We start from the raw sequence: 20,880 nt of genomic DNA on the forward strand, positions 1-20,880 counted from the left end.
TACCTAAAAAATAAAATAATTTAAGATTCTTATTACATGTAATTTCTGGTTTACAACTAATTAACTTGGTAGGTTAATCAAGAAACTTGGTAATGAGGAGCAATAAATAATATGTCGACTATAAAGGCATGAAGTCACTATGCATAAAATAAGGAAAAAGAAAAAGGGTGCCATAGATAGATTCAAAAAGGGGTTTCATGAACCGAAATCCACTTCTATATAATATGTGAATTCAAAATCAAATTCATTGTGGTTCTTTTACACGTTCATAAAAGGTTAATGAATATGAATAGAAATCTAATATGTGTTCAGTTTTAGAAATAATATCCGTGTTTGGTTTTTGAAATAGTCAGTTTAAAAAATAGTGTAATACATATGTCCAGTTTTAGATATAGTCAATTTAAAAATAGTTAGTGGTCAGATTAAAAAATAATAATAGTATCATATTCAGTTTTTAGAAATAGTCAGTACTCATTTAAAAAAATAGTGTAGCTCATGTGTCTTGATGTGTCATAATGTGTAGTAAACTAGTTCTTTTGTCATGATGTGTTTTCCAATTAAATGGGCTTTAAAAAAAGGAGGAAGATTCTCTACCCTCCTAATCTTTCTATCCTTCCATATCCTCCTATTTGAACGGTTATGGTTAAGCCACATCAACATTTTATATTGATTTTTTAGAGATAATAAGACTAAAAACAATGTGTGAGAGGAGGGAATGAAAGAGGATGAAAATAGGAGAGTAGAGAATCCTCCTCCTTAAAAAAGAACTACTACAACTAAATAAATCATAATTATGTACCACCTGTATCTAAACTACATATTAATAGAATTTTCTTTATCAACCAAAAGAAGTGAAAATATTATTTAGTCTTCTATCACAACAAAAAAGTTAAAGACAGTAAAGTAATTTGACAAAATAAAATTTTGCTATTTTTTGTTTAAGTTTCACTTATAAGTGATTTTAACATCTCTAATATTAAAAAAATAAAAATAAAAATTAAACTTCTCTCTCTCTCTCTCTCTCTCCCTTTCCCCACTCTCACATTCTCTCTTACTTTCTTCAACTCTTCCTCTTTCCTTCAATTTTCAAAACAAAAATAAATTATTTCTCACACACTTTGTGTGTTGGCATACACTAATATATATATAAAATAGATGAGAGGATGCATAGAGATTTAAGATAGAGTAGTGCTACATTTATCATCTATGTACCATCACTTTTAGCATCTCTCTAACATACGTAGGATTTGCTAACGCATATAGATTTCATCTCTATTAGAAGGATAATACAAATGATGATACAAATAGATATAAATAATATTTTATTTAAAGATATATAACTAGTTAGATGCATATTATTTTTCCAGTAGAGATTTGACTTATCTCAACATGTCTGTACTGGTGGGAGAAAGAAGTAAACCTCCCCATTATATGCATTTTTTTCTCCACACCAATATAATGCGACCTTGGTGGAAGAAAGAAGTAACCTCCCATTATATGCATGTTTTTCTCCTAACCAATATATGCGACCTTCCACCTGTTTATATAGGCGAGTTTCACTTTCACATGCAACTCAATTTGTCAAAGAGATATGATCAACAATGATGGCATCTACATGAGGTAGAAATGCTTCTACCATTTCCATTTCTCTTTGATATTTTTCTTTCTATCTTTGGATTGCGATTGAAATCCGGTTGCTTCAGTATTATTGGTATTAACTTATTAGAATTGATCAAAGTCGAGTTATGTGGCCTCACTTATCAAAGATGATTTGATATGGTCTCTCTTTTGGCAATTGCGTGTGCCTCAGTTTAGGTCTATTACATCTGCGTTTTGGTGACAGAGCTGTCCCTTTGGTGCCGATGCTGCTTGTGGTAGCCATTTTGGAGATTACTCTTTATGCTTATCTGTGCAAATTATCTCTATATCAATGAATTGGCCATTGAAAAAAAAAAAATCATTGTGACAACTCTTGTAATTGTTTTTATTCATTAATGAAAATGCTATCGCTTCTTCTTGTTAAAAAAAAAAAAAGAAAAAAAGAAAAAAAAAAAGAGAAGGCATGCATACAAATTTAATACAAGTGTTTATGGGTTAAACTCGATGACTTAAATTAAAATGTATGAATATCTCCTTAATTAAGAAGACCAACAGGAGTTGGGAAGGTTTAATAAGAAAGTATAAATACATGATCGACTCACATTTCGAAGTGAGAGCGTGACTCCCTTGCCACCACCTTGAATAAAAACAAAGAAAATATGACCCACTTACTCACAATTATACAGAATAAAACAAAAGAAGAAATAGGAGTGGCAATAGATTGGTTTGGGGACGAAAATGTTATATCTATCCCCATAACCACAAAAATTAATCATATCCATAACCACAAATTAACCATCAAGTATTATCTGTGACCATACCCATCAGATAATAGATTTCCCATCAGTTAACGGTTATATCCATATTCGTTAATACAAAAAATATATTCGCCTAATTGACGCATGATAATTTAGTAAATATTAATTTCGTCATTAAATATTTGATATATAAAATGATTTAATTAATGGATCTTATGGAACATAAAAATTAAAGCTAAACATTGATAATGTTGGTTGATCTTTGATATTTCACATAAATACTATTAAATTCTTATAGATTTTGATTCATATAAAAACTTTTGAACTTTGCCACAGAATGCAACTCACTCAATGCAATTTTTGTATTCTCAAGGTAATGGATTCGGTGAGTAATGAATATACATATAATTATATTATATATTATTCGGTTCGGATCGGGTACGAATATGGATTGGGGACTCCTATAACCATATCCAAAACCATAACCGAATAATATTCACGGTTTTTCCCCATACCCAAAATATACCCAAATTTTTATATCCAAATCCAATCCATTCGGACGGTTATCCACGATTATCGGGTTTAACGGTTAGAATCGTCATAAAGAAAAGCAAATAAATAAATATGGAGTATCTGTTCTAACGTAGTAGCATCAAATTTGCACCAATTACACTTGCTAGCTACAGGGGCGGATCCACCCACAAGACTAAGGTGGACTATAGTCCATAGAGGTTTTTTATAAGTATAATGTTATCTACACATTTATTTTTATTTTTCACATATCCCTTTTAGTTTTTGGTCTTCGGATCGAATGAATTGATGAAGATCAATGAAAAAAAATTATTAAGGCACTAATACAAAATTGGCTTAATGTGTCGGACAGTGGTGGTGGTTTTATATTATTACTGTCGGATAAAATATTTCCAACAACATGTTTAAAAAGTGTCGGATAACAAAGTATTATTGTTCGTTACATCCGACAAGAATAATGACACACCCCGACCAGAGTCGAGACGTGCTGGCCGTCACGTGAGTGTGACATAGTCAAGTGCACAACAGAAGTGATACTAATAAAAGCAATGTGAATAATTAAAAACCCAACCTAAACTTATTTAAACTAAAGATAGAATATAAGGGTGTGAAAGTGATCAAATATAAGATACATGCATATCAGAACATAGATAAAACGAAAGTGCAGTCGAATTAAGTAAGTACTAATTATACAACTAGGGAGAAGATCCCTACTTTTATTTATGGAAACGTCAGAACCGCCGTGTAGTCCTCGTGAGCTACCAAAGACGAGCAGCTACCTAGAACCTGGAGAGGCGCAAAACAGAAGGGTCAATGGGCAAAAACAAAGCTTTAGAAAAAAACATTTATTTTTATAAACATAATAACCCCTCTTCGTAAAACCCGTATAATTTCTAGGAAATAGTAATATGCACGTATATAAAAACAATGTTCAAGAGCAGTGAAAACATAATTATGCCATGTCATAACGTTCAACACTAAAATATGTAAGCCAGGTGAAAAGTCAATATATATTAGCTGCCAGCCGGAGTCACCTAACGTGACCTGTATGACTGGACCTATAGCTCATCAACATATGTCTGCACACGAGTCGGAGTCACCTAATGTGACCTGTACGACAGGTAGGGTGTAAATAAGTACGCACAAGTGCTACGATCATATGAAAGTTGTGCGATAGATCTCGGGTCACCTACGAGTTAGAACCACCTATTGTGGTATGTACGACAGGCTAGCACCAAAACGTGGATCCAAGGTGAGTGTGCGATGCAGGAGGTGAACAATCACGTGAAAGTTGTGCCCTGGCCTTGGGCGGGAACACTAACATCGGGGTGTAGCATAATAAGCTCTAAATGCATAAATGCATAGCAATATGCAATGCAACAAGACGAATCACATGCTAACTCACCTGAAGCTTACTTGAGCCTCCGTGGCATGAAATAGGATAATTCACAATTCATACTAATGCAACAATATAGTAATAAGCGGTATAGACATGGCATACAAGGCATATATTCATTTAAAAATGTTTTTTGGAAATCGTAACGCATATATATATATATAGAAAACAAATGCCCACTCATTGATAAGTAGCTGGATCGTAGCCCTCTAGCGTCACTTGTCCACGCTCGCCCTTGGGGTATGTTTCACCTATATGCGAAATAACTAATTTAACATTAATTCGTTAGCACATAAACAAAGCCTAGGATTAATTTCTCATACGTTGCTCAAATGGGGTGTTTGAATATACCAACACGATTTACTTGACAACAAGAACAACCTTATATTTTTAGAAAAAAAATTTAGATGTTGAACACGCCCTCATACGTCAGCCAAGGCACGGCCACACGCGCCAGCCACGCGCAGGCAAGTGCTTGGCACACGGGACGGAAACCCTAACGGCGTTAGGAATATTCCGTCAAAATAGATAGCATATTCCATTAAAGTTAACGGAATATACCTTTTTCTTCTCCGTTCACTCACTGGTCTCCGCCGTTCGCCACCGTCTGCACTCGCCAGTTTATGGAAAATTTTCAAATGCTTATATCTACTTCATTTCTTAACCAAAATCCATGAAATTTATATGGATTTGAAGGTCTTAAAGAGTAGAACACGTTCGTACCTATTAGAAGTCATCCAACGGAAAATGGTCGGAAAATCCCTCGACAGCTTCGGCCAAAACTGGAGTTCCTCGAAACAGTGTGATCCGACATCAACGCAACCTCAAACTTACTCTAGAGTGCTAGGGAAGTTTCATGGGAACCTTTCCAAGTCTAAAACCTCTTAATCTTACCAGGATCACGTCGGAGAAACTTTGCTTCTCGTTGGATCTCGCGAGTTAACGGGTTACAACTAACCAACTCGGAAACTAAGGGTACCACTGGGTTCGTGAAGTCGAAAGGATAGTGATGGTTGTGATTTCCAGTTCAATTCGTGTTGATTCGAGATGTAAGTGAGTTGGGGGTGTCTCGGGTGCAAGGAAAAGAAGAAAGAGGAAGTCTCAAGAAGGAGAGAGAGAAGGGAGAGTGTGGGTGTGTATATTCTGATTGGGCAGAAGGGAGAGATATATTTTAATTGGTCCAAATGAAATAGAAGCCCAAATAGCTAATGGAGGCCACATAAATAGGTAGTAATATGATTGGTTCTTTATTTTGGCACGTTAGGCACTATATATATATATATTCGTAATTTTTTTGTTATGCTTCCCATTCAAGTCTAACTTGCGTCATCGCACCCGTGACATCGGTTATAATTTAATTACGATGACAAAAATAGTAATTTAGAAGTGCAAATGTACGTCCATGTCACTTAGCCAACGAGGGCATATTCGTCATTTTACACACTCGGGGAGAAAATATATATAATAATTTGGGACGGGTCATCACAAATAATGAAGCGGGCCCTTAACTCCAATAGATTTATTTTTTAAATAATTTTAAACAATTCTGGCGGATATATCCGACATGAGTAAGTAATGTGTCAGATTATATCACATTATTTTTGAATTTTTTATACTAACTATGGCAGTTATATCCGAGACAAATATTTTCAATTTTTTTATACTAAATCCGGTGGTTATAGCCGATACAAATAGTCAATTAAATATATTCGTTAAACTGGTTAATATTTAATATAACATAAATATTTATTTATGGTGTTTTTTGTTTGTGTTAAACGCTATAATTGGTATAAAGATGTACAAAACTTGAATTTAATGAATAATGACAATTAGATAAGCATAATTTTGATAATCTTTGGTTTTTTAAATTTGTTTTTACTATAGTTATATTTTTTTTCAAGGGCGTGTTTAAATGGTCGAAAGTAATTGTTTATTCCCAAGGGCAACAAGTGGTCGTCAACAGTAATTTCTCTATTTTTTAGGGTGGCTAGCTGTTGTCAGATCTGATTTGTATTTGTGAGGAACTAGAAGTCGTAAAAAAAAAAAAAAAAAAAAAAAAAAAAAAGCTACGTAATTTTAATTGATTAAGTAGCCACTAGTGTAAATATTCTAAATTGAACATTGACTTTGTTCTTTGTATTTTTATAGGATCGAGGAGTGTAGTCGTGAAAAATCATCAAAATCGAAACTAAATTTACCGTTAAATAGTGATTTTATTTTTTATAATCGTCGAAATTTTGGGTCTCGTTACCTAATCTTTGATTTTTTTTTTTTTGCACGTTTTTACACATACTATCTTGGAGTATATACAAACATATTTGATGGTTGGATCATTGAAACTTATTTTGTAGAATGTGTATCGCGTCAAAAAGGTAGATTAAACAAATACTTAGAGTTAATGTTATGCTTCCATTAAGTATAAAATTAGATTTTGTGGTATCCACTAGTGCAATATTTTAAATTGAAAATCAAATTTATTCATTGTATTCTTACATGGTTGAGGAGTGTAGCTGTAAAAAATCATTAAAATCGGAGCTTAAATAACTGTTAAATTGTGATTTTTCGTTTATAACCGTTGAAATTTTTTGTTCCGTTACTTAATCTCTGAATGTTTGGTTTTTTCGATTTTTTACGTATGGGATCTCGGAGTCTGTACAAATAAGTTTGACGGTTGGATCATTGAAAAACGTTTCGTAGAATGCATATCACATATCATATCCAAGAGTGTAACTGTAAAAAATTATCAAAATTGGAGCTAAAATAACCGTTAAATTGCGATTTTTCATTTATAACTGTTGCAAACTTTTGCTCTATTACCTAATCTCTGAATTTTTTTTTTTTTTTTTTTTTTTTGCGATTTTTTGCGTATGCGGTCTTGTAGTTTATGCAAACAAGTTTGACGATTTGATCGTTGAAACTAGTTTCGTAGAATGCATATCTCCGCTAAATTTGTGCCTAAATTTTGAAGTGAGAAAAGTTATTTGTGCTAAATTTTTATTTATGTTTTTGAAGTATTGATTAAATAATATTTAGTTTGTGTGATGACATTTTCTTTGTACAGTTATCTTTTTGTTTCTTTGTCGCATATTTTACATGGGTTATCTATATAAACACGTATTATCTATTAAACCAAACAATTATTTATTTATTTTTTAAAAATGTATTCTATCTAAATACGTATTATTTATTTATTAAACCAAACAATTATTATTTTATTTTTTAAGATCGTGACAAAATTTTTGGGAGGGAATTTTGGGCGGGATATTTCCCGCCATTCTTAGTGCTATCGGTTATATCTGAGTGTAAGTTTTTATATTTTTTTACAGAAACATATTGCAGTCGGTTTTAACTGACAGTAATACTAATTCTACTAAATAAAACCCTCCCACTTTTCCTTGCAACGCTGCCTTCTCCCTTCACCACTCATTCTCATAACAATTTAGCAATACTATCTAGACTATGGAATTGAGAAGAAAGCAATGAGCGGGAAGAGAGAGATTTGAGAGATAGAGAGAGAAAGTAAAGCTTTGTGTATTTCACATTAAAGTCAAATGACTATTACACTATAGTTATATAGAAACCATTCTTACAACAACAATGACTATATTGCGCTCTAACAATCTCCCTCTAACTAACTACAATCAATCAATTACACATTGACAAGTGTCATCATCTTAGCTTTACAATGGTCAACATCTTAGTATATCCATACTCCCCCCTTAAACTTGGCTAGGAGTTCCTAGACTAAGTTTGTGACAATGTCGAATGAAGACTAGACTATGCAGTCCTTTAGTAAGCACGTTTGCCACTTGTTATTCAGTTGGAATGTATTGGACTTTCAAGTCACCCCTTTGAACATTTTCTCAAACAAAATGGTAATCGGTGTCGAGGTGCTTTATCCGAGAATGGAAAACAGTATTTGAAGTCAAAGCTAGTGTAGAAAGGTTATCACAATGTTGACATAGAGGTTCTGATATGGTTTCATGAATGTCTTTGAGTAATGACCTTATCTAATACACATCTACCGCACAATGGGCAAAAGCTTTGTATTCTACTTTTATTGAGCTCCTGGAAATAGTGAATTGTTTCTTTGATTGCCAGGAAATCAGATTAGAACCTAAGAACACCACATAGCCAGTTATTGATCTTCTTATGTTTATATCCGCAACCCAATCTGAATCTGAATATGCTGAAATATTGAACTCCGAAGACTTGGTATATCTCAAACCATATGTCAAGTACCCTATAAATATCTCAGAATTCTTTCGACCAAATGATAATGAAGCTCTGTAGGATTAGTCATAAACTGACACACCATATTAACTAAGTGTGCTATGTCATGTATAGTAAAGGTAAGGTATTGTAGGGCTCCTACAATGCTTCTGTAGTGAGTTGGATCTGCAACAGGTGTGCCTTTATCAACAAGTAATTGAGTATGTGGCTTAGCTGGTGTAGAAGTAGATTTACAGTCTCCATTCCTGCTTTCTTGAGTAGTTCTTTGATATATTTTGATTGATTGATAAATAAAGATCCATCTGTCTTATATTGAATTTATAATCCCATAAAAATATGTGAGATGCCCCATATCTTTGAGATCAAATACCTCAGCAAGACTTGAAATCACACACAGAACGTTTGCAGAATTTGACCTAGTTAGGATGATATCATCCATATATAACAAAAGCACTATAATATCACCATTGTCAACTTTAATGTACAAACTAGAATAAGATATTGATATGGTAAACTTACTGGCAATTAAAAAACTAGTAAACTTGGAATTCCAAGCTTTGGGAGCTTGTTTAAGGCCATACAAAGACTAAACAAGCCTGCAAACATAATCTGGGTACTTTGAATCTACAAAACCTTGTGACTACTTCATATAAACTTCTTCTTCAATATCACCATGTACGAATGCATTTTTTACATCCAATTGCCTTAGATCCCATCATATTGTGCTGCTAGTGCCAAAATCAACCTTACAGTTACATGTCTCACCACTGGACTAAAGGTTTATGAGAAATCCAACCCTTGTTCTTGACTGAATCCTTGAGCAACTAGTCTTGTTTTGTATCTTAACACAGTACCATCAGGGTTCTTCTTAACTTTGTACACCCATTTACTCCCAATTACAGCCCTATCACATGGTGGAGGTACTAACTTCCAAGTTCCTTGTGCCTTTAGAGAATCAAACTCATCTTGCATAGCATTTTGCCACTGTGTAGTAGCTGAAGCAGCTCTATAATTATTTGGATCCTCAATCTCATATACATCAACCAAGAATGAAAAACCATTGAAATTACATGTATTCTTTGTATTATCAATTATATCCATCAATTGTAAAGAGTTCAACTCAAGTAATGTGGCAAGAAATGCTGCATAATTGTTCCTTGATATGGTGCCTGTTTGAAGTCTTGTTTGTATACCAATAGGTTTAGTTATGTCCAGAGACTTATTGATATGCTTAGAATCATGAGATAGACTATGTGTTGAAGAACATGGAGATATTGGGAGTAGTACTTGAAGTAGGGATGGACCCAGGACAGGAAGCAAAGGAGATGTAGCATTGTCATAGGAAAGAGTATGGCCTGATGAAGACTATACTGCATTTGCACTTTGACTTCTCATAGTGGAATCCCCAAAATTACCAAAAGATGTAGAACTGTTTGAAACTCATTCATTGATTGGGTTGATCTTGTCCCAAAGTTAGTGTGAGACTATAAATCCACTCTATGATTAGAAACTGGAACTGGAATTACTATAGTGGATGATGGTGTTGAACTCGGTATAGACTATCTAACCATTAAATCACATTGTCTTTGAAGAAATGGAAACACAGTCTCATCGAAAATCACATGTCTTGATATAATACACTTATTAGTACTCATACTATAGCAAATCACACCTTTATATCCCTTGGAATACCCCAAGAATATACATCTTTTAGTTCTCACTTGCAACTTATTGGAATTATATGGTATAAGCCAAAGATAAACTGCAGTACCAAAAATCTTTAATGCAGTCAAGTCTGGAAACTTATCATATAACAACTTGTATGGAGAATTCATTGATAATGATTGACAAGGCATTCTGTTTATGAGAAACATAGAGTGAGCACAAGCTATATACCAGAACTCAAGAGATAAGTCATTAGTTGTTAACAACGTGATAGTAGTCCTAACTATGTGTCTGTGTTTCCTCTCAGCAATTCCATTTTGTCGAGGGGTATAAGGACAATAAATCGTCTATTGTATTCCTTTAGTTTTCAAAAATGCAGTGAAGAATTTGCTTGTGTACTATCCTCCACCATCACTTTGAAAACATTTGATCTGAGTCCCAAACTGAGTAACTATCATATTATAGAATTGTACAAAAATTGTAAACACATTAGATTTATTACATAGAGGGTAAATCCAAACATATATTGTATATTCATCCACAAATGTTTACATAATATATGTGCCCTTCTAGAGACTTAACAAGTGATGGACCCTAGATATCTGAGTGTACTTTTCCAAAAAGAATCAAGCAATGATTAACTCTAGTTGGAAATGGAATTCTAGACATTTTTCCTTTCAAACAAGAAGTACAGACACTATGATTCTTATCTAAAGACACATTTACATTTGATTGCCTTAGCATTCTAGACATTGTTTCATTTGATGGATACCCTAATCTTTGATGCTACACATTTGATTTGACGATCTAACCAAGAAAAGCACCTGAATTCTAATAAACTGACTGCAACCTTTGAGATTGATGAACAACTGGTATGTAAAACAGCTTTTGTTGCCTACTCTTCCTTGATACAATATCTCCTGTATCTTCTTTTCCTGTGCAAAGAATTGAGTTTCATCACAAATGATCCAACTGGTATTTTAGCACATAACTGTTTAACAGATAACAAACTTTTAACAATTTTGGGCACATGTAACACATTCTTGAAAACAAGAGCATGAGAATTTATGTTAAGAGAAGTAGATCCAATGTTTTTGACCAACAGTTCAATGCCATTTCCAATAGTAATCTTGTTAACAATCCAAGAATCATTTAGATGAATTTGTGATGTTTGATGTGCTGCCATTGCATTTAGAGAAAGAGGTGGTGGCAACCCTTGATAAGTGTAATTGCCCATGTGAAAACATTCTAGAGTTGAGTGTCATCTTTTACCACAGATTTGACATTTTAGTATAAATCATTGAGAAGAAGAACCATTGTTCCTTTGAAAGCAATTGGATGTTGTATGACCCATTTTTTTACAAATCTGACACTCAATGACAACATTAGTTCTACTTTGAGTGTTATCAGACAAATTACCACCATTACTTCCCTTAAAACCACCATAATTAAACCATTTTCCTTTGTAGCCACCATTATTTTTGAAACTGTTATTTCCTATATATGTAGATCCAGAATGAGAGCCATTTGTAGGAAACCTTGGACTAGAATTATTGTTATTTCCTCCAACAAACCCATAGCCCTATGCCACTTGAGGAAAGAATAGAGTTGGTTGAATTGGTACAAAACTAGGAAGAATGTAGGCTTCAGGAGGAAATATAATTGGAACTTGAGGAATTAGAACTGGCACAAAATTGTAATTGTAAGCACCAAGAGTAATGACCCCTGCATTTGTAGGAGGAATATAAATATGCTCTTGTGGATTTGAAGTTGAACTAGAAACCCCAGAATTAGTACCAGAAGAAATGCTTGCATAATTAGAGCCTTAACTATAAAGTGCAAACATATTATGTGTTAACAAAGAAATTTCCCCTTCAAGTTCTTCCTTAACCCCACGAAGTTGAGCCCCAAATTATTTTAGAGTGATTGATGATTCTCTTGCTAAAATGACAATCCTGATAATGGCATACTCTTTTGGTAATTCAGCAAAGCCAGCTATCATTACATCATTATCAGATACAAATTCCCTTCCAGCACTTAGTTGTTCTCTTATACTTTTCAACCTCAACATGTCCTTATCAATAGAATCAGACCCTTTTTGAATGGTATAGAGTTTAGTCTTTAGATGATTTACCCTTGATTTTGACACAAAAGCATATCTGTCAACCATATTGAACCAAGCCTTATTTGCAGTTTTACATCCAAGCCCATATTTCATGGCTTCATCAGATAATGTTGCTAGTAACAGACTAAGTAAAGCCATATCAGTTGACTCCCAATCGAGGAAAGATTGTGTTATCTCCTTTGTTACCCCAGTTTCTGTATGAATTAAATATTTTGGTGGACACACAGTTATGCCATCAAAATGACCAAATAACTTGTGACCTTTCAAAATAGTCGTAAATTGAAAAGCCAATTTCAAGAAATTATCATCTTTCAACTTTATTGCAAGCATACCCAACAAATTCTCCACTTTAACCACTGAATTAGACATATTCACAAATCTTTTAAACAACACTGCAAGATTTTACTTCAACTATAAAGAATGACACTTTCTCTGCATACACTATAAAGAATGACACTTTTTCTGCATTCTTGAAAGACTGATACTTTCTTAATACTCAAGAAAGAATAACACTTTCTTGATAAAACTTCATTCTGAGTTCAAGAACATTATAGTTTGAACAGAAATCTCATATCATTCAACTATTTGCAGAAATTCCAATTTCCAGACTCAATCATGAATTTGCAGATACCAAGTATACTAGATGCAATCAAACCATATACTGAACTACTAACAAGAAACTAAATTGTGTAGTATGAAAGAAACAATATCACCTAATTAGATGAATTCTAAGACCTTCAAGAATGCAGAAAACTCCCAAAACTTCTTACAAATCCAGATTGCGACAAAACTTCGATTTCAGAGATTGTAAACTCAGAAAATTAGAGATCATGAATAGGAAATCGTAGCGGAAGTCCTCAGGATCAGATACGGCTGGAAGGCATAGCTGGCGATGATACCATCATAAAAATTCAGCAATACTGTCTAGACTATGGAATTGAAAAGAAAGTAATGAGCGGGAAGAAAGAGATTTGAGAGATAGAGAGAGAAAGTAGAGCTTTGTGTATTTCACATTAAAGTCAAATGACTATAACACTATGGTTATATAGAAACCATTCTTACAACAACAATGACTATATTGCCTTCTAACAATCTCCCTCTAACTAACTACAATCACAACTAACTCAATCAATTACACATTGACAAGTGTTGTCATCTTAGCTTTACAATTGTCAACATCTTAGTATGTCCATTACCTTCCCCTTTCCTTATCCTCTCATGCTTCTTTCCTTCTCCTTTTCTTCTCCCCTTCTCCTTCTCGCTTCAATTACCATGGATTAATAATTCGAGGAGCAACATTCTGAAACCAGTACGTTTTAAATTATTTGTATTACGTTCAGTTTGTGTTTTAAATTTTGATTATGTTATTAAATTGAGTTTGTATTTTGAATCTTCACTTGAGATACCTTATCATGCATAAATTGAAAATTGGACTTTGTTTAGAGCTTTTATGTAGGTTTTGTTTTTGTAAATATGCATCCCAAATTTTTTTTTTTTTTGTTATTAACAATGAGCAATGCCTCAACGGAGAACTCGGAGCTAAGGAATCCCAAATTGTATATTTTTCCCTTAACGAAGGATTGGCACTTGATTAAGAAAGATGAAAAGGAAGTCAAATGTAGGTATATTTTTTTTCCTTTTCTTACAAATTGTATAATTAGTAAAAGATTATAAACATATAATCAACGAACTTTTATATATATATATGAACAATATTATGGCGGATAATTATTGGCTTTTGTTTAGTATTATTTATTCAGTTATTAGTTTTGTTTATGTTTATTTAAATTGTCATTTTTATATATTTTTTAAATTATTAATATCTATTCTGTCAGTTATGAACGACATAATTGCACTTGTATCCGACAGAATTTCTCAGATTTAGTGTCGGTTGTATTCGACAGTAATGTTAGTGTTGATTGTATCCGACACTATTTTGCTTTATTTGTTTAATGAGGTTTCCTTTTTCTTGGCAGATTAAGAGTCCTATCCAACAACCAAAGTCTTTTGTGACGCAAGCAATGTTTTCGGTTCCTTTATCCAACATTGCATGAATTTCTGTCGGATTTATTGCTAATATCCGATACAAATGGGCTTTTCTCGTCATTTTTAAAGTGACACTATTGAGTGTTTTTGTAGTAGTGAGGGTGTGTGAATAACACTATTCTTTTTTAAACTCGTGCTTTAATCGTTTATGTTAATGCATATTGCCTATATAGTCCACTCAATTCCAATACAGGTTATTATTTCATGTATATTTAGTAGAGGATAGGTAATAAATAATACTTTTTTTTTTCTAAAAATAATAAATTAGTTCTATCTCCCCTCCCCCCTTCTATCCTATTCGTTAAAGGAAAGTATCATTTACCCTATGTGATTTAGCCTCTGTACTTCGCACTCAAGAAAAGAAAAAGAATTTTCTTTTAGTTCACAATTAAATCCCTATCTTCGCAATTCCTTACTTTTCGTTGCGATTTTCCAATCAATGTAACCTTGGTACATTCTTAATCACTTTATTTACTTAATCTATATTTATTTAGTAGGTTAATTATTCATATGGTCTGCGAAGTTGTCGGTTAGGGTTATGATTTCAAGAATTGTTTATATTCTATTGTTGTTTTTTTTTTTATATTGATTATAATTTTATATAAGAAAAAAAAATAAACATATGATTTTATGGAACTAATTTCAGCTAGCCCACCCAAGAAAAAAATCCTGACTCCGCCCTTGGCTAGCTAGTTATATAGTTATATGTGCATAGCAGATTAGACTTGCTTTGGTGCCCGGTTAGGCATCCTCTAGGTTGTGACTCTTGCTTAAACGTAAACCAGACAACTTTCATTTTGCATTTTATTTTTTAATAAATTGTGAAGAGACTTGTTATACTTAGATGAACGCACATTATATGTTTGTTCTTCATGTTTTCATTATGTTTTATACTTTATAATTTATATGTTGTTTTATTTTGCCATTTATATATCTCAATGCAAATATTTATTTTTTCAAGTATAAGGAAACATGACACATCTCGACCAAAATCAAGGTGTGTTGGCCGTCACGTGAGGGTGATGGCCAGCACACCTTGATTTTGGTCAGGGTGTGTCAGTTTGGTATCAGAGCATAAGTAGCCTAAGTGTAGTCCAGTAGGATGAAAACTAATTATACAACACCCAAGGGTGACCATACAATGGTGATAATTTGTCAGAGCTGCCGTGGATTCCTCGCAAGCCACCAAAAAGCACTCCTAACTAGAACCTGGAGGGGCGCAAAACAAAAAGTGTGAGCGGGCAAAAGCAAAGCTTTTCAAAATCATTTCATTTCTCAAAAGTTCTAACCCTTCGCCATTAACTTCTATTAAGGTTTTAACAGAATATTCCACGGAATATTCCTAATGGCAGTTAACTATTCCGTTAAGGTTGGCCGCGCGTGGGGGCACGTCTGGTCGTGCCTTGGCGGGCTCGTGGGTGGTCGGAAAAATTTTCTAAAAATATGGGAATGTTCATGAGGTTGAGTAGATCACGTTGGTATATTCAATCACCCCATTTAATCATTGTATGAGAAGTTATTAGCTAGTTTCGTTTATGTGCTTTAAATTAACGTTTATATAGTAGGTGACGGCCATCACGCCTTGATTTTGGTCGGGGTGTGTCAAAACACTTATTTATACGATATATAATAATTTACCTAAATCCGCCTGCTTTGCCTAGGCTGGCGACTAAGCCCCAGCCCTTGTCCGACAAGCGCCTAGTGTCTTTTAGAACCTTGTTTGTAACTAAGATATTTGAGAGTGAATCTCAAGAAATTAAGGACAATGCATATACTTATTAGGATTTGAACTACGGATATTATTCATATGTTGATGCCCATAAAAAAAATTAAAGAATCTTGCATGTCATTATAAGGAGTTGACCCACTACTTGATTGTGAAACCTCAATTTTTTTCAATATGTGACTACAAAAATATTGAAGAGGGGTAAAAAGTAAGTGTGATTTCTCACAGTAACGAGCACTGAATGAAGAGATTAAATGATTTTCTGTGAACAAAAATAGAAGAAATGCACCACTGAAAATATAATTGATTTGGTTAGGCAAGAGTTATATTCAGTGGAAAGTGGGCATCAATGTGGCAACAAATCCTTGGGAAAAAAAAAAAAAAAAAAACATGATTCACTTTCTCAAGTCCTATAACGTTTGCTAGCTAGGAGAGAGCCTTGTAACTTTTGCTTGCTAGGGTTTCGAGAATTTAAGGTTATGTACGTAGTGTCCAAAGGCAAATTCACTCACTCTCTCTCTCTCTCTCTCTCTCTCTCATCATTTGGATGGTGACATTTTTTTATTATATTTGGAATATGAGCATATACGTCATATGTTATTATACAAATAGATGAATACTTAAAAAAAATTAGTTTTCCCCACGTATGTAATGACATATGGCATACTGTCCTATATTCTAGACACATTGAAAAATCTCTCCTTTGAATGGATTACAATATTCTCTTGATCAACTTTTCATGTGAACTCTTGTTGTTCTATAAGTTGCACCACCCAATACATGCCATGCAATGCAACCCAATACATGCCATGCAATGCAAGTGACCTAACAGCTAGCTCTCTCTCTCTCTCTCTCTCTCTCTCTCTCTCAGTTTGCAAGTTACAATCCAACCCACCAAAACTATACAAGACAACACCCACCGACTTTGCTCCTCCTCATTTCCTTCTTACGATTAATATCCCAGCCCTTTAATTTCGTAGCCGTAATTATCTCTGAATTCCTTCTTCTTCTTCTTCTTCTTCTTCTTCTTCTTCTTCTTTTGATCTAGCTTAATTAACTAGTGACGACTGACAACCATGGTTTCTGCGGATGCTATTCGAACTGTGGTCGGTATCATGGGTGAGTTACAGAGATATAATTTGGGTTGTATCACACAAGATTGCTATTTTAAAGCCTTAATCAGCATCTTTGAACTTAAATACGTGAGACTTGTATACTTGCTGGTTCTTGTTAGAAAGAAGAAATAAACTTTAAAGTTATTTTCTTTCATTTTTCAGGTGTATATATAGATTGCTTTATCATCTGAGAACCAAAGTTGATATGAACGCATTTACTTATTTTCAGGAAACTTCATCGCACTCACTCTGTTCCTGTCACCAGTGTAAGCATGACTTTTCTCCATTTCTTGAATTTCAAGGCAAAATGATTTACATTTTTGAAAAAAAAAAATATTATAAACAATTTTTGTTATATCTAGACACATATATATTATATTTCGGACCTCCAATATTTTGTTTCCATATTTTTCCCAATTTGAAGGTGACAACATTCTTTGTTCACTGAATCTGCAACAGCCAAGTAGTATTCATTTAGCAATCGCTTCTACTTTTAACCAATCATAGATGAACACGTGTTCAATCTGTGTTAACAATTTCAATTATTTGGACACATGTCTATTTATTGATGGGTAGAAGCAGAAGCTACTGCTATATTTGTAGCAGCCAAGTAATGTTCTTTGGTTTTCACACAAAACACATTAATAATTTCCATATTTTCCATTTAATTTGTAGGGAAACCTTTGTTCGAATTTGGAAAAAAGGGTCAGTGGAGCAATACTCACCAGTCCCATACCTTGCAACCCTATTTAACTGCATGGCATGGGCCCTGTACGGATTGCCTATGGTGCACCCGCACAGTATTCTGTTGGTGACCATCAATGCCACTGCAGTTTTCATTGAGCTTTCCTTCGTCATCCTCTTCCTCATCTACGCATCTGACAAGAAGCAGAGGCTCAAAGTGTTTCTCGTGCTGCTTTCGGAGCTCGTTTTCATGGTTCTTCTGGCATTTCTTGTTATCAAATTGGCCCACACATACAGCAAGAGGTCACTAATTGTTGGCCTAGTTTGCGTTCTAGGTAACATCGCGATGTATGCTTCACCTCTATCTGTCATGGTAATTAAGTTGGTAACTACCCTCCTAACCATATTTATTTATTTATCTTTTCATTTAAGGTCATGATTATTGGCCCGTATCAATACTAATTTTCAGTACCTGGTATATTATTGATACCTAGTTGACTAATTAATTAGATATATCGATTGACAATGTTTTAAAACCTACTCCAACTCTTGGAGTAAAACTCAAATTTAGGTTCTAAACTACCACAACTTGCTCCAACCCTTTGGCCAAATATGAGTTTTAAACTAGAACTCATTTCTAGGGTAAATTTAACCCAGAATTCCCTTGGGTAGTGGGCTGGCCTACTATATATGTATTTTTTTAGCTTTATATTTATAAATTCATTGAATCCAACGATTAAATCTAATATGATCAAATCCAGTGGTAAAAAAAAAATCTAACGGTCCAGATTTAAATCTAACGGTTAAAATAATTAAATTTTTTTTTTTTTTCATGTGTTTTTCATATTCTTTAATAGTGTTCCACGTGTTTCATAGTGTTGGTTAAGTGATTTTTCAGTATTTATTGGAATATAAATACTTTTAGGTAAAACGTTCATAAAATTAAATTATGATAGCCTACATAATTTTTTTTTTTTAAAGTTACTTTAAGAAAAAAAATATTATCTTAAATTCATTTTTTAAAAATCTCAAGCTAAAAATTTAACCCAAAAAGGCTGGACCATAAAAACTATTTATAGATTAAGACCTAAATTTTATGATCAAATAGTATCAAATACCAAATGATTTTGGAGTTAAACTACTATCAAATACCAAACAATTTTTATTTTTCTCATTTTATTATATGGGCCAGTAGCAATGCTAATGTACGGCGCTTGGTATATTGTTCATGTATAGTTGAATAACAATAAACTAATATATCGACAATGTTCTACATACGGTAAATTAATGATTTTTTTCCCCTCATTTTTAACATATGCTAATCTATGGTGTTTTGGTGCATATATGACAGAAATTGGTGATAACGACAAAAAGTGTGGAATACATGCCGTTTTTCCTCTCATTGTTTACCTTTCTCAATAGCGTTGCCTGGTTCACATATGCTCAGCTCCGTTTTGACATCTACTTGACTGTAACCACCTCAAACTCAAACTTTACTCATAGTAAATCCTCTATCTAAGTTAATTAATCATGTCAGTTAAACATAAAACTGAATGCATAAATAATTAAGAAACACGTTTAGCTGTTTTTAGATTAAGTCAGTTGATCAGAGCACTACTTTCACTTTCTTACACTCAAGTTTGAATCCCCGATTCTGTAATGGAATATATTTTTGCTAAACCAAAAATGATGAACATGGTTCTCATATGCACATATTTTGATCAAATTAAAATGGGCCTGTGGTGTGTTCATTTTCAGATTCCGAATGGGCTGGGCTTACTTTTTGGATCAGCTCAACTGCTTCTCTATGCTACATACTACAAGAACACAAAGAGACTGATGGCAGAAAGGAAAGCCAGACAATTCTGTTTGACAGAGGTGGTTTCGGACAGAGATGAAACCAAAAAGACTGGCAGCACTCATCAGAACGGCCGGGTTCCCGCTCAGAACAACGGGACATGATCAACCCCACCATCGAAGTCTGCTGTTTGATAAGTCGAACGAGCAGGGACCCCGTCTACAAGTTTTAGCTCGTCTACACTATGTTACGAAATATCGTACAAATAGTTGGATTTCATGATGCATGCATACAAGACCAAGAGTCTCGTACGCATGTAACTAGTACTTTTTCATAATTCTATGCACCCATTTCAAACGATCAATGATCCAATTTGTTTTGCGACTGAATATATATATATATATATATATATATATATATTATATACATATTATTGGAGTTTTGAGTAGAAATCTCATTCTAACTCATTTTCTCATATTGGCCACCATCAAAAGTTTCTCACACTTTATAACATTTTCTACCTCTTACAAAGTGATTGGAGAGGTGGACCTTAGAGAGCAAAACTAAACTTGAACCTTGGATTTGGCATTTGGGTTGTGATAATTAATATATAATTAATATCAAAAGATGGGCTTTGGGGCTCGGGCTTTGATAATTTAATTCAATAATTAACATTTTTTTTTAATTTCAAATTTAATTATTTAATTTTTAAAGTAACAAACTCATCTTTTTGGATGAAGTTTGAAGACGATGAAAGAACGCCTAGAGCTATGCACCCCTCTGAGCAGATGCTTCAAAAAAAAGCATTCCATATTCATACATGTTGTGAACGTGCATATGTGCATTATACATACATTCATCTACATAGCATTTAGAACCTAGGAAAGAGATCTTCTTAAATACCGTAACCTTCTTGCTGAGAGAACCACAAAGATATTCAACAAGAACCAAGTTTTTCGATGCTAGAATCCTGGTTTAATCGTTGAATCCTTGTGAAGCAGACGTCTATCGAACTACAAGCACTAAGTAGGTACGGAATTCTATTTCAATAATATTGCAGTACGCAAGCCTCAATCACTATTTTTACTTGTTTGATATTAATTTGGTTTATTCATCAGTTGCCAATTATTAAGTTGAATTTATTATTTATTAGCATATTTGTCTTTATTTCTATATATATAAATTGTCATTGATTATTGATCAT

At 33.6% G+C, this 20,880-nt stretch overlaps 1 protein-coding gene across 1 annotated transcript; it reads left to right on the forward strand.

Moving 5' to 3' along the window:
• Positions 1-16,901: 16,901 nt before the first annotated feature.
• Positions 16,902-20,065, forward strand: LOC137712073 (bidirectional sugar transporter SWEET4-like). Its single transcript, XM_068451219.2, has 5 exons — positions 16,902-17,198; positions 17,424-17,460; positions 17,870-18,251; positions 19,230-19,349; positions 19,637-20,065. Exons 1-5 carry the CDS (start codon positions 17,156-17,158, stop codon positions 19,838-19,840), a joined length of 786 nt encoding a protein of 261 aa, XP_068307320.2. The 5' UTR covers positions 16,902-17,155; the 3' UTR covers positions 19,841-20,065.
• The last annotated feature ends 815 nt before the right edge of the window (positions 20,066-20,880 follow it).

The sequence above is a fragment of the Pyrus communis genome, chromosome 14, assembly GCF_041283825.1.
Source record: "Pyrus communis isolate YQ-2024b chromosome 14, ASM4128382v1, whole genome shotgun sequence".
NCBI classification, from domain to species: Eukaryota; Viridiplantae; Streptophyta; class Magnoliopsida; order Rosales; family Rosaceae; genus Pyrus; species Pyrus communis.